This window comes from Schistocerca cancellata, chromosome 1 (assembly GCF_023864275.1).
Source record: "Schistocerca cancellata isolate TAMUIC-IGC-003103 chromosome 1, iqSchCanc2.1, whole genome shotgun sequence".
Taxonomy (NCBI): Eukaryota; Metazoa; Arthropoda; class Insecta; order Orthoptera; family Acrididae; genus Schistocerca; species Schistocerca cancellata.
In genome coordinates, this window is record NC_064626.1 from 857,941,979 (window position 1) to 857,955,936 (window position 13,958).

At 41.5% G+C, this 13,958-nt stretch overlaps 1 protein-coding gene across 1 annotated transcript in view; it reads left to right on the forward strand.

Annotated features, from left to right (window-relative positions):
* The window catches only part of LOC126107615 (follistatin-related protein 5-like), a 181,397-nt gene that overhangs the window by 166,005 nt on the left and 1,434 nt on the right, over positions 1–13,958 (forward strand). Inside the window, exons 14-15 of the mRNA XM_049913341.1 lie at positions 1,722–1,907; positions 7,280–7,426. Coding sequence (XP_049769298.1) covers positions 1,722–1,907; positions 7,280–7,426 — 333 coding nt within the window. The remainder of the gene's footprint in view (positions 1–1,721; positions 1,908–7,279; positions 7,427–13,958) is intronic.

Here is a 13,958-nt window from a genome sequence, read left to right on the forward strand (position 1 = left end):
TTCCATTTTACTTCATGACTTTCCTTCAGTTACTGAGAACTGTGACGTTTCTGATAGTAAGTCAGGAATCAACTTGCACAACTGACGCGATACTCCACAGTCACGCAATTTGGTTATAAGTTACTTGTGAAGAACGGTGCCGAAAGCCTACTGAAAATCCAGAAATGTAGAATTAATTTCATATCCCCTGTCGATAGAACTCGTTGCTTCATGAGAATAAAGGGCTAGTTGTATTTCACAAGGACGATATTTTCTGAATATATGTTGTCCATTTGTCAATAAATGCTTTTCTTATAGGTAATTAATAACGGCCTAGTATAGTTTATGTTCCAGCGTCCTACTGCAAATCGATGTTAGCGATATAGTTCCGTAGTTGAAATGCAGGAAAATCTGCAGCGGATAGGCACTTAGTGCAGGGAGTGGCCACTGAACCTTAACATAGACAAATCTAATGTATTGCGAATACATAGAAAGAAGGATCCTTTATTGTATTATTATATGATAGCGGAACAAACACTGGTAGCAGTTACTTCTGTAAAATATCTGGGAGTATGTGTACGGAATGATCATATAAAATTTATTGTTGGTAAGGCGGGTGCCAGGTTGAGATTCATTGGTGAGTTCTTAAAAAATAAAGTCCATCAACAAAGGAGGTGGCTTACAAAACACTCGTTCGACCTATACTTGAGTATTGCTCATCAGTGTGGGATCCATACCAGGTCGGGCTGACAGAGGAGATAGAGAAGATCCAAAGAAGAGCGGCGCGTTTCGCCACAGGGTTATTTGGTAACCGTGATAGCGTTACGGAGATGTTTAGCAAACTCAAGTGGCAGATTCTGCAAGAGAGGCGCTCTGCATCGCGGTGTAGCTAGCTGTCCAGGTTTACAGAGGGTGCGTTTCTGGATGAGGTATCGAATATATTGCTTCCCCCTACTTATACCTCCCGAGGAGATCACGAATGTAAAATTAGAGAGATTCGAGCGCGCACGGAGGCTTTCCGGCAGTCGTTCTTCCCGCGAACCATACGCGACTGGAACAGGAAAGGAAGGTAATGATTGTGGCACGTAAAGTGCCCTCCGCCACACACCGTTGGGTGGCTTGCGGAGTATAAATGTAAATGTAGATGTAGAATTCAGCGGACTATTCCCGTTGCCTTTTTTGGGTGTTGGTGTGACCTGTGATACTTTCCAGTCATTAGGTACAGATCTTTCGACGGTTGAGCGGTTATATATGTTTGTTAAATATGAAGCTATTGCATCATCGTACACTGAAACGAACATAAGTGGTATACGATCAGAAAAAGAAGGCTTGGCCTCATTGAGTGATTTAAGCTACTTCGCTATACCAAGGAAATCTCCTTGTAAGTTACTCATGTTGGCTGTTGTTCTTGATTCGAATTCTCGAACATTTAATGCATCTTGTTTGGAATTTCAGAACACTATGTTTAGTAACTCTCCTTTAGTGGCACTGTCATCAGTACTATGACCACTGTTGTCGCGCAGTGAAGCTATTGATTGCGCCCTGCCACTGGCGTATTTTGCTTACGACCAGAATCTATTTGAGTTTCCTGACAGATTTAGAGACACTGTTTAGCTGTGGAAACTGTTTAAAACATCTCGCGTTGACTAATGCGCTTAACTTCGAGTTTCTGTAAAACTTCGCCTGTACATAGGTAGCCATATTCTGCCAGTTGTGGTAATCACATAGTGTGTGCTGCGCAGACGGGCTGGTCATCGTGGAGTGCGAGCAGCCGGCGGGACAGCTGCTGCTGGACTACCTGACGGACGCCGTGGTGTCCCACAGGGCTCAGGTCTCGGGCCGGCCCTACGTCTCGCCCGATAGCCGCGCCGTCGTCACGCTGGACCGAGGACGCGACGGCGTCACGCTCGTGGTGCAGCGCGTGCAGGGTAAGCACTCTCTGGCCCTGTAAAGCCACCAGCACGCTCACTGTTCTGCCTCTGGAATACTAAAGTTGCTACAAATCATTTTCATTACACCTATCAGTTTTTCCTCTTTCCTAGCGTCTTCCATAGTTTAATGAAAATTATTATCACTCAACCACGATGTTACAAAAGAACGTCGCCTGTCACCCGATTTCTTCGTCTTTTATTAGTAGAAGTTAATCAAGGAATAGTCGCACGGTCTAAGGCATGGGTGACTGTGTTTTCCTTACAGTTAGTTTAAGTTACATTAAGTAGTGTGTAATCCTAGGGACCGATGACCTCAGCAGTTTGGTCCCGTAGTACCTAACCACAAACATAATCAAGGAATAGGACAATCAAGCTCCTAATGAGACACACTGACATTCATCATTCATTGCACTAATGTGCACTGCTCTAAAACCATACCAAAGATATGAAGACCTGTAAGCAGCATTCCACCTGTGATCTCTTAGGTTTTCTCGCCGTTATTGCTTGATAGTGTGGAAGTACACTATTAATAATTTCAACAGCTCAGTTAGCTGCTTGCGGAGGAAACTTGAAAGTTTATAGAACAACAGCGTGATTTCAGTACACATAATAGTCAAAGTCGCAACACCTAAACAAGACGAATGGGTCGGTCGTGGAAATATTGTGTAGAGAACGGAAACAACTCTGCAGAACACCCACAAGTAAAACATTCAGCATTTCACACGTTTCTCTTGACGGGACATCCACAGCATTTGATATCCATCACCAACGATAAAATCCTCTACAGTTACAAAAATTATTTATTTCTAAAAAGGAAAGCACAAACCGGTTTCAGGAACTGCGTTCCATTTTCAAGTACATCTGCAAAATTAAAAATCAATAATAACACCTATGCACATTGCTAAAATGAGAAAAGTTAAACAGAACTAACATAAATTCGTAGAAAGAACCCCTGCACATACATTAAAATGTGAGTCCACGAAAGATGCATAACTGAGGTTGAAATAGGTCAAAATATGGTAAAATAGTGCATGCCTGGTACGTGGCATGAAACCGATTATCCTCTTCAATCCTAAGCCTGCAAGAAAGCTTCTCCAATAGAACCTACATAAAGGGACAAAGGTCCCCAAATGAAAGAGCAAAACCACCGTTTAATGAAATCAATTATAAAGTATTAACAGTTCGACATCCCAAATCCCCATTACAAGACTTACAATACTCTGAGCTTGTAGGTAGACAGGCGATGTTTCAAACACTGAAATGTCCAAAAAGAGGGTTATACCACACTGTGCACCTCAGACAAGTGGTTTTTATTAGTGATTTTCTCGTTTTATTTCAGATTTTATTGAAGTAGTCAGTGCTGCTGTGAGCAGTGTCCCTCAAAAATTTTTCATTATGGTTTTTATTGTAATGGCTCATTAATATGATCAGTATTGCTCTAACGCATGAGTAGCTGCTTTTGCTATAATTGCTGGTAGACTAAAAGTTTTTTATAGATTTCTTGCCATTTGTGCTAGTTGTTCCACCACTTTGCATCGCTAAAAGTTACTGACAGTTTGGGAATACGCTCTCTGGGCGTGCTATATGAACTCTTGAATGGCAATACAGGAATTATGTCTATTTATTTTGGTTTGAGACTATTGGTTGGTTTGCAGTTAATCCTTGCGCAAACTTGGTAATGTGTAATTAGGGCCTCACTGATACATGTGAGAAGTTAGCTTCCGCTGCAGCGGATGCTAGTTTGTGGTTTCTTAGACCTGGAGTTCGCAGTTATATTAATTCAAATTTTCACCTTCAAATGGTGTGAGCAGTCCACCCACATAAGCTGTTGGCGCACGGAATAAGAAGGGCAACGTTGACGTTCACGCAGACAGGATATCCAGAGTCACGAGACACAGCGCCATCGGAACAGGGCACGAGCTGTCTAACGTGATTTTGCCCCCTCAGCGCTCTCCAACGAGAAGGTGGAAAAATAAGTGTACACAGCAGGGCACGAACCCCCCTTTTTTTGCTTCCATAACGTGGAGCCTCTACCAACTACGCTCTGCTGAAACTACTCTGGTCCACTTCTTGCCTCCTAAAGGCTTCAATAGCCAAAATGTTGTTAATTGGCTTTTAATTACAAAATATCCTAACAAGAACACCAGGTTTTTCATTATTCTTCAAAGGGCCGTTGCCTTACAATGCCTTATTTTTGTATTTGCAACAAATCATATCAAGAACGATTCGTTCTCAAGACGTTCAATGTTCTGGTGCTTAGGAAATGTTTATATTCTCAGGGTATAAAATACAACATAAAACCCAGCGAACATGCGCTTCTACTGAACGCGGAAAATACAATACGGCATCTCACTTTCTGCTTGTGGCGTAGGGAATGTTCTTGCTTCCTATTGGTTCTACTTTACATGGCACATTGCCGAAATATCGAAGAACTCATTTTTTTGTTTCACATGACGAAATGGCTTCTCAACATGACATAGCGCGAAGTGGCGTCACGAAACGCGTTGCGTGCACGTCAGCGTGAGCTAACTTTTCCCGCGTGCCAACGGCCTTACGATTACGGATACACGGCCGCTCCCACCGGTATTTCAATACTGGTTTCTGCTTGGTACGGCTCCGATGAGTGTGTATGCAGCACTGGTGAATCGCAAATTTTACTCAAGGCGCTACGTCTGCATGTGCACATTATATATAATTCCCTTTTTGGACGTTTCATTGTTCGAAACGCATCGTGTTTATCTCCATGCTGATACATCAGTGGCATACCGTTATGCCCAGACTGTTGTCAGTTTTGTGATGAAGATTTGAGATATCGGGCACTTAATACTTTACAAATGATTCCGTTTAGCAATGGCTTCGCTGTTTTAATTGGGTATGTTTGTCCTTTCATGTAGGTCCTCCTCTGCAAGAGGCTGCCTGTCCTCCCTAGGATTGAATAGGATATCCTGTTTCATGCCATGTACCATGGATATACTACTTTAACGTATTTTAACCTATTTTAACCTTAATTAAGCATCCTTTATGGACTCACTTTTTAATGTACGTATAAGCATTTTTTCTGAGAATTTATATTGGTTCTGTAAGTTTTTCTTATGTAAACAATGTGGGTTTCTTATCTTAACGATGAGGGTAGGCGTTATTGACTTATAATTTTGCAAATGCACCTGAAGATGGTACACAGGTCCTGAAACCGGTCTGCGCTTTCTTGTTTAGAAATAAATAATTTTTACAACTATGATGATTAAACATTCCGTCTGTTCAGATACGGTAGTGTAGACAAACACTTGAAATTGTCAGAAGAAAAGCAATCTATATTGCATTGCGAAATGTATCTTAATCTTTTTAGCCTCGTACTAGTAGTGCAATCGATATGCTTTCATTACCTGGTTTTATGGCTTGAATAAGCATTTCGAAACCAAACAAGCGTTTGAAAGAAGTCTAAATCATTTCGAAATCTTATTGAAATTACACAAAAACCAATTAAGTGAAATCTTTACTATTGTACGACACCTTAAAAGTGCAGGTAAACCAAACACAAAGCGCAGAACTGAGACCACTGATATAAATTTTCTTGTAGGAGATAAGGGCTGCCCAAAACCATATTCTCAATAAATGTCTGGAGAAGATCTGAAAATGTAATGGAACTCATGAATGGTTGTACGATTCCACCAACATAAGAAAGAAATGGCGAAAACGTGTTTATCATTGCTAGTTCTATGCTCGTAAACAGAGACAAAAAGGAAAATGAAATGAGAAGGCAAAATGCGGGGTCATCCTTTGGAACTAGCATGTATGCCGCCTTCGATGATAGTAGGGTAGTAATAACCGCGATTATGAAACAATTATTCATGTGTACCACATTTATTTCGTGGCTAGTAACAGTCTGATGACTATGATGTAAGAGTTCAACGGGTGATATGAAGCAGAAACTGTTAATCTCTATAATTGTTCTTGTCTTTTTGCTAAATCTGTCATAGAGAATGTTTTTCATCAGCTGAGTGTAAGACGTTCTCCCCTTGGCTACAATTATGGGATCACCAAACATCTAGGTCAACGCAGCTTTTGAGAGCAAACTTACTATTCAGTTAATGAATATGTGCATCATGAACGCTAGCTTCTATAAGCTATAAAATCATTAGTCATTGATGAAGTCATCACTAATCTAAGAAGACATTTCCATCATAACGAATCAATATAGTACAGTCATCTTATTTTCCTCTGAAGTGTGTTGAAAGTCATCCCATGTTTGGTAAGAGGTATTCGACACCACAAATCATGTTACGTGCAAAAGCTTGGGTCTTGTGTGTAAGACCAGAAAATAAAGTTTGTTGCCTCAGGGTACATCAATTCCACATCTGGTGCCACATAAGAAGTTTGGACAAATGTCCAGTGGTAGTATTGTAAACCTTTTCTTCAAAATAAATTAGACAATAATCTGAGGTTCCTTCAATAAAACTGTTTGATATTCTTAGTGACTGGCTATTCAGCGGATGTCTTACGTATGATATTGTATTTAGCTGGTCACCTACAGCAATGTACTGATGGTCGACGCGTACAGAATTCATGATTCGATTCCTGGTTACCACTTCAGATTATCCTGGAATAGGATGAACTGTATGTGGACTCATTCCACTTCTTCAGGGGAAATGAGTAGACGACAAAATATTTTTTTTATTTTGACACCATGTCCGCAGATTCTGCCTAAGTTATTTTTTTAACTTAGGCAGAATCTGCGGACATGGCGTCAAACTGAAAGCGTTCTACCAGATTGAGATACGCTACATACGTTTGCTCAAGCGTGGTGTGAACCTACATCACTGCCAGAAAATTTTAGATTTTTCTTTTGCAAATAGCTACGAATGATTTTCAATTAGAATTTTTTAAGATAGTGAACAATAATGAATATCTTAGGACAGGTTGTGATATCGGCTTCACCAAAAACTTATCTAATGTCTTCGCGGTTGTTTCTATCTAGCGTGGTTATTTTCAGAAGTTTCTCATACTGCACTCAAGATTTTATAAATAATTTGCAAGTAATCTGAATGTTGTGCATCTGTATGATAGCCGTATACGCAATACACCATTATCTTTAGTGTAAACAGGGATTAAACTTCAGCTAGAATATATTATCTGAATAAAGATTGTTATTTACTTACAAAATAAATATTATAGTCAGTGTTTACGAAAGAAGACTCTAAAGTTCTTATAGTATAATTTAACAAACTTGGAACGACTACCGCCACTAAAAGCAATTCTCAAATTAAAAACAGTTTGTAAAAGGTTTTCAGCAAGACGATTCCTAATTAGTTGAGGAAAGTTCAAACATAAATAGCGTTCCTTGTACGATCAGTATATGACTTCATTTTCAGACGACGGCCTCAAGTTTCTGTTCGACGTGAAGACGACGCTGAACGTCAGTGACATCGCCTTCTACCCGTCTAGAACGAACCACGGATACGACCTGTACGCCAGCGGAACCGATAAGGAGGACATACTCTTTCTGAATCTAGTCACAGGTAAGCTGTCTGAAGTGTACGCTACGGGCCTCCTGTAGTTACTCTTTTTCCGTGCTTTCTCTTGTTTAATTTGTTGACGCTGTGTACCAGAGAAGTAAAAGCAGACAAAATAATGACACAATACGGTAACCCTCTTGGGAAGTTAATGAATCGTGTTCCTTTTTGCATGTGGGTTATTTAAAAACTTGGTATTTTCTTCTCGCACAACTTTCATCTCTTTACATTCCCAGCTTGCTTATAAGTTACATAATAATATTTTGCAAAAGTAACTGTGTTACTCGCTGTCTTAACAAATTAAATTTTGGTTGTCAGTCTTTCCATACAAAAGTGGAAGAAATCCGTTGAAATATTTTGAAAACCATTATGGATGGATTTTTCCTAAGGAAACGATTCGCATAGTTGACGAAGAAATCATAAACAAAAGAAACTAATGAGGAGAAATGTTAGTTAAAAATGATGCATTCTGGACGAGCAGATAGATTATTCAAGCAAACGAAAGGAACAAAATAATAAGAAAAACCTATTAATTTCCGTCCAAACTAATTTCAGCTCTCATTGGTATTGGGAACAGTAGAAGCACGGGTCATAGTCCTGCGGAATGAGTTAAATCTTGTACGAGCTCTGCACCTGCCAGTAACAAACTACATTAACAATGCGCATAGAACGGCTCTCTTGTTGTCAACCCACTCAGATTCTTATTACTCAATCACAAATCAATCGCGCTACATGAAGAATTGATTCTTTCAGAGGAGATACATTTCTGGTGGGGTGACCCAAAGACACATCCGCCTCAACAGACATGACTTTCCAAACAAGACGCTGTAGTCCGGAACCGCGCGACTGCTACGGTCGCAGGTTCGAATCCTGCCTCGGGCATGGATGTGTGTGATGTCCTTAGGTTAGTTAGGTTTAAGTAGTTCTAAGTTCGAGGGGACTGATGACCTCAGATGTTAAGTCCCATAGTTCTCAGAGCCATTTGAACCATTTTTTTCCAAACAAGAGAGACAACAAGGAAACCACACTGCTTCTGTAGTTTCTCAGACGGGAAGTTCGGTATCGGTGTGTATTACCAGTAGTGACTTAACCGATGGGACATTGATTTTAAAGTGCAAAAACTATTTCAGACTCTCAAGGTTGCACAGAAAATTATGGAGAGTTGCACGTGTAGAATTACTAGGACACAGAGGAAAAGAAAGGTCATGGAGTAGGCTGTAGTGGAAGACATAACTGAAAGTGTGTGGGAAAAGGCTACTATATGTGTCAGGGTTATTGTTTTCTGTATTACAGAAGATAAGACATGCAGAGGCAAAATAAATTCATAGATGTAGTATATCCGTTTCTCAGGCCTGAATGTTTGTTTGGCTGAATGAAATACTCTAAATTATGGAAAGAGTGTTGATAAGTCTGCAACTATTTCATGTCTATCTCTCTTTTGTCATGTGAACTACAGAAGTTAAAGAATACACGTCTCATTTCTTGTTCCTGTCATAATTTCTTACTGATTTTTATATTTTGTATCATTCTGATTCGTCTGTTGCACTCTGTAAATGTTTAAGGAAATGCTCAAAATCTTGTCCGGTTTCTGCTATGTTTTTAGCTTCTGCGTCACCTGTCGTGTTGACAGATCAAATATTACGGGTATATCTACCCAACATATGTCTCTGTTCTATTTTCTTCATACTCATACTGTTTAAGTTTTCTTTCTTTCTTGTTAAATTTTTCTTGTGCCTTTTCACAATCACTTGGAGTCATTTCTGAACAGATATTATTATTATTATTATTATTTTGTCATTATTCAGGATACTTTTTTATCATGTGCGTGTAATGTATCGCCAAAACTCTCAATTGCTCTTTAACTGTTTCCTAGTTCCAGTTCAGATGATCTTTTATTTCCCCTCCCAGAACTGTAGCTAAGTATACGTACTTTTACGTTTGTTTAAACTGCATTTCACTAGAGGCTAAACCTGACTCTTCTTTCATTCTGGAATAGTTTCCTATTCTTACATAAATTCTCCTAATCTACATTACTTGTATCACGCTTTATGAGTTTGATTTTCCCCATTCTTCTATGTGTTGTTACTACGCATTTTAAGAGTTCTTATTTACTAACAATTTAAAACTTATTTGCCAGACATGCATTTTTTTCAAATATTTTTTTGCTTTGTGAAGTGCATTGTAATTCATTTTAAGCTCTAATTGGTCAGTGCAAAGCAAGTTATTTTTTCTTTCTTTAAGGATGTGTTAAGGACATGATAGCGTTGCAGCAGTGGACGGTATGTATGAAAAGTGCGACCAGTGGATTTATAATGTTTCTTACAACTTTTATTTGAGCGTTAGTCAGTTTTGGTGTCACCGTAAACTCAGCATCAGACGGTAAGTATTCACAGGCGCCTTAAATTTTGAACCAAGAATTTATCCGAATGGGACGGAAGTTGCTGGATGTCATGTACACGTACAGAGAAAAGAAAAAGATAACAATTTCAGACAAATTGGACGATTTATTCAAGGCAAAGAGCTTCACAAATTGAGGAGGTCAATAACACATTGGTCCACCTCTTGCCCATATGCAATCAGTTATTCGTCTTGGCATTAATTGACAGAGTTGTTGGATGTAATCCTAAAGGATATCGTGCCAAAATCTGTTCAATTGGCGCGTTGGATCATCAAAATCCCGAGCTACTTGGAGGGCCCTGCCCAATTTGCAACAAATGTTCTCAAATGGGGGGTGGGGGGGGGGGAATCTGGCGACCTTGCTGGCTACCTGTTGGCAAGCACTAAGACAAGCATAGAAATTCTCGCCGTATGCGGGCGAACATTATAGATATAAGCCCAAGGTGGCTTTCCATGAACGGCAACAAAACGGGGCGTATAGTATCGTCGACGTACCGCTGTGTTGGAAGGGAGGCGGATGACAGCCAAAAGGGTTCTGCTACGAAAATAAATGGTATCCCAGACCATCATTCCTGGCTTTCTGGCCGAATGGCGGCCAACAGTCAGGTTGGCCTTCCATCGCTGTCTGGGGTGTCTCCAGACAAGTCTTCAGCCTGCAGTATCATTGACTGGAGTAGAACTGTCTTCAGTTATGAGACCCGCTTCGAACTGAGCGCCTATGGAGACGACCAGGGCAGTGTTGGGATACCAACCTGACTGTCGCCAGCCGTTAGGCCCGCAACCAGGAGTGATGGACGGAATGCCATTTCTTTTCATAGGTAGACCTCTTTGTTTGTCCTCTGCGTCACCCTTACAGCATAGTGGTACGTCGACTATATTCTGCGTACCAGTTTGTTTCCCTTCATGGCAAGCCAATCTAGGCTTATATTTCAGCAAGATAATGCCCGTCCCCACACGGCGAGAGTTCCTACTGCCTGTTTCGTGCTTGCGAACAGGTGGCCAGCAAGGTCGTTGTATCTCTCCCCAATGGAGGACGTTGGGGCAGTATGGACAGGGCTCTCGAACCAACTCGGGTTTTTGACGATCAAACTCGCCAATTGCTCGATTTTGGTATGATATCGCTCAGGTGGACATCCAACAACCCTATCAATCAGTGCCAAGCCAAATAACTGCTTTCATAAGGACCACAGTTGGACCAACGCAATATTGACGTCCTCAAGTTCTGGGGGTCTTGCTCTTTAATGAATCATCCAATTTTTTTGAAATCGTGATCATTTGTTTGTGTGGACATGTACACCAGATCTAAAGATTACCATCTCGTATTTCATCTGTGATTCATTCAGTTAGTGGCTGAAATTTCGTTTCAAACATTATTTATTCAGTTGTTTCGTTATAAGATCGTAATCACCACAGGTGCAGCTTAACTCTACTTGACACTGTGGACGGCCGTTGACCAACTGTGTACTGAATCCAGCGACGTGATAAACTCGGCCGATGTGAAGTATAGCCTTCAGCGCTTTCCATATCTTTGTGACATGCATGTTGTTTTCATTACAGACAGTGGTCAGTATAAATTTTGCATAGTGCCGAAACTTTAATGTTGAACCTTTTGATCCACAAATATGTTATGATGTGTACACATAATTTACCTGTAACGTAATTCTGGCTTAAACAGACCACGTTCCTAACGTGAGGGGGCAATATTTGAAGTCTATGGCTATCGTGTCACCTGTAAATAATGCAGTAATTGTGCTGGGTGTCATTACTATATTTACCAAGAGTAGGCATTGCCTGCTGTTGGAGCTAATATTAATGCTAAGTTGTCGAAGACAGCCGCAAGACGCACATTGTATTTTTTATTGACCGGTTTCGCGCTGTCAGTGTCAATTTCAACAATTACTACTGTACTTTAAACTTAGTTTAAACATGAGTTTAAGAACTATAGTACTGCCAGATTAGTCCTTAGATATGTCAGCCAATTCTAAAGCCAATCTTTAATGCTGTCACAAAATTTTAATCTCTGTATTCTGATGATCCTCTTTTTCATTTGAAGAGCGAAACCGGTCAGTGAGAAATACAAAGCGTGACTTGTGGCTGTCTTCCAAAACTTAGACATTACGAGAGTTCGATTGCTTCAGGATGGTTCGGACAGCAATAGCGTAAGATGAGAGGCTCTGTAGTCACTCAATGGAGCAGGGAATGAGACAGAAGAACATCGCAGCCAATGTCATCGTCTGTCACAATGATGTCTCTAGTTTCCGGAGCAAATTTCTAGGAACAGGGTCAGTTACGGATCGTCACAGAAGTAGCCGTGACAGAAAAACAACAGGTGTGCAGGACCCATATATGTGTATAACAGCAAGGAGAAATCCTCAGTCGGCCGCGGTGGTCTCGCGGTTAAGGCGCTCAGTCCGGAACCGCGCGACTGCTACGGTCGCAGGTTCGAATCCTGCCTCGGGCATGGATGTGTGTGATGTCCTTAGGTTAGTTAGGTTTAAGTAGTTCTAAGTTCTAGGGGACTGATGACCACAAATGTTAAGTCCCATAGTGCTCAGAGCCATTTGTACCAGTTAGAAAAAAATGGCTCTGAGCACTATGGGACTCAACTGCTGTGGTCATAAGTCCCCTAGAACTTAGAACTACTTAAACCTAACTAACCTAAGGACATCACACACATCCATGCCCGAGGCAGGATTCGAACCTGCGACCGTAGCGGTCGTGCGGATCCAGACCGTAGCGCCTTTAACCGCTCGGCCGAACCAGTTAGAAATCCTCAACACACCGCTACACGTCTACAGCAGCAGTTCCAAATCCAGAAGTGCAGGTGTCAACACAAGCTCCATGAGCAGGGATTACGTGCCATAAGTCCTCTCAAGGCTCCTCCTCTAAATCGGGTTTGGAGAGGGGCTCGTGTCGCAATGGCACGAAACCACTCGTTGTGGACGAGGTAGGAGTGGGCCACATCGTTCTTTTTTTCTGAGACCTGTACTCGTCTCCTCGCTAACGCCACTGATATTCGTGTGTGGAGGCAACGAGGATTATGATGTACGCAGACAGCCATCCTTATCAAGGGTGGTTCAGTTATGTCTTGTGGTGGAATCATAGACTATGTGATCTAAAGTATCGGGACACCTGATTAAAAATTACTTACTAGTTAGTGATGCCCTCCATCGGTAATGCTCGAACTCAATATGGTGTTGGCCCAACCTTAACCTTAATGTCAGCTTCCACTCTCGCAGCCGCGCGTCGTATCCTCGTGATTTAAGCCACCGTGTCACGGTCCGAACGGTTGCCCCCGTCAGAGGTTCTAGTGCTCCCTCGGGCATGGGTGTGTGTGTTGTGCCATAGCGTAAGTTAGTTTAACTTAGATTAAGTAGTGTGTAGGTTTAAGGACCGATGACCTCAGCAGTTGGGTCCCATAAGACCTTACCACAAATTTCCAAAAATTTTCCATTCTCGCAGGCATACGTTCAATCAGGTGCTGGAAGGTTTCTTGAGGAATGGTAGCCCATTCTTCACGAAGTGCTGCATTGAGGAGAGGTATCGATGTCGGTCGGTGAGGCCTTGAGGCCTGGCACGAAGTCGGCGCTCCTAAACATCCCAAAGGTGTTCTATAGGTTTCAGGTCAGGACTCTTTCCAGGCCACTCCATTACAGGCATTTTAGTGTCGTGTAGCCACTCCGCCACATTATGAACAGGAGTTAGATCATGTAGAAAGATGCAGTCACCATCCCCGTATTGCTCTTGAACAGTGGGAAGCAAGAAGGTGCTTAAAACATCATTGTAGGCCTGTGCTTTGAAACTGCCAATCATATCAACAAGGGTTGCAAGCCCCTTCCATGAAAAATACGACCATGCCATAACACATCCACGCCCTGCCATCGGATCACCACATTGTGTACCGTGATTCGTCACTCCACACAACGTTTTTCCACTGTTCAATCATCCAATGTTTACACTCCTTACACCAAGCGAGGCGTCGTTTGGCAGTTACAGACATGATGTGTGGCTTATGAGCAACCGCTAGACCATGAAATCCAAGTTTCCTCCCCTCCCGCCTAACTGTCACAATACTTGCAGTGGATCGAGATGAGTTTGGAATTCCTGTGTGATTGTCTGGATAGATGTCTGCCTATTACAC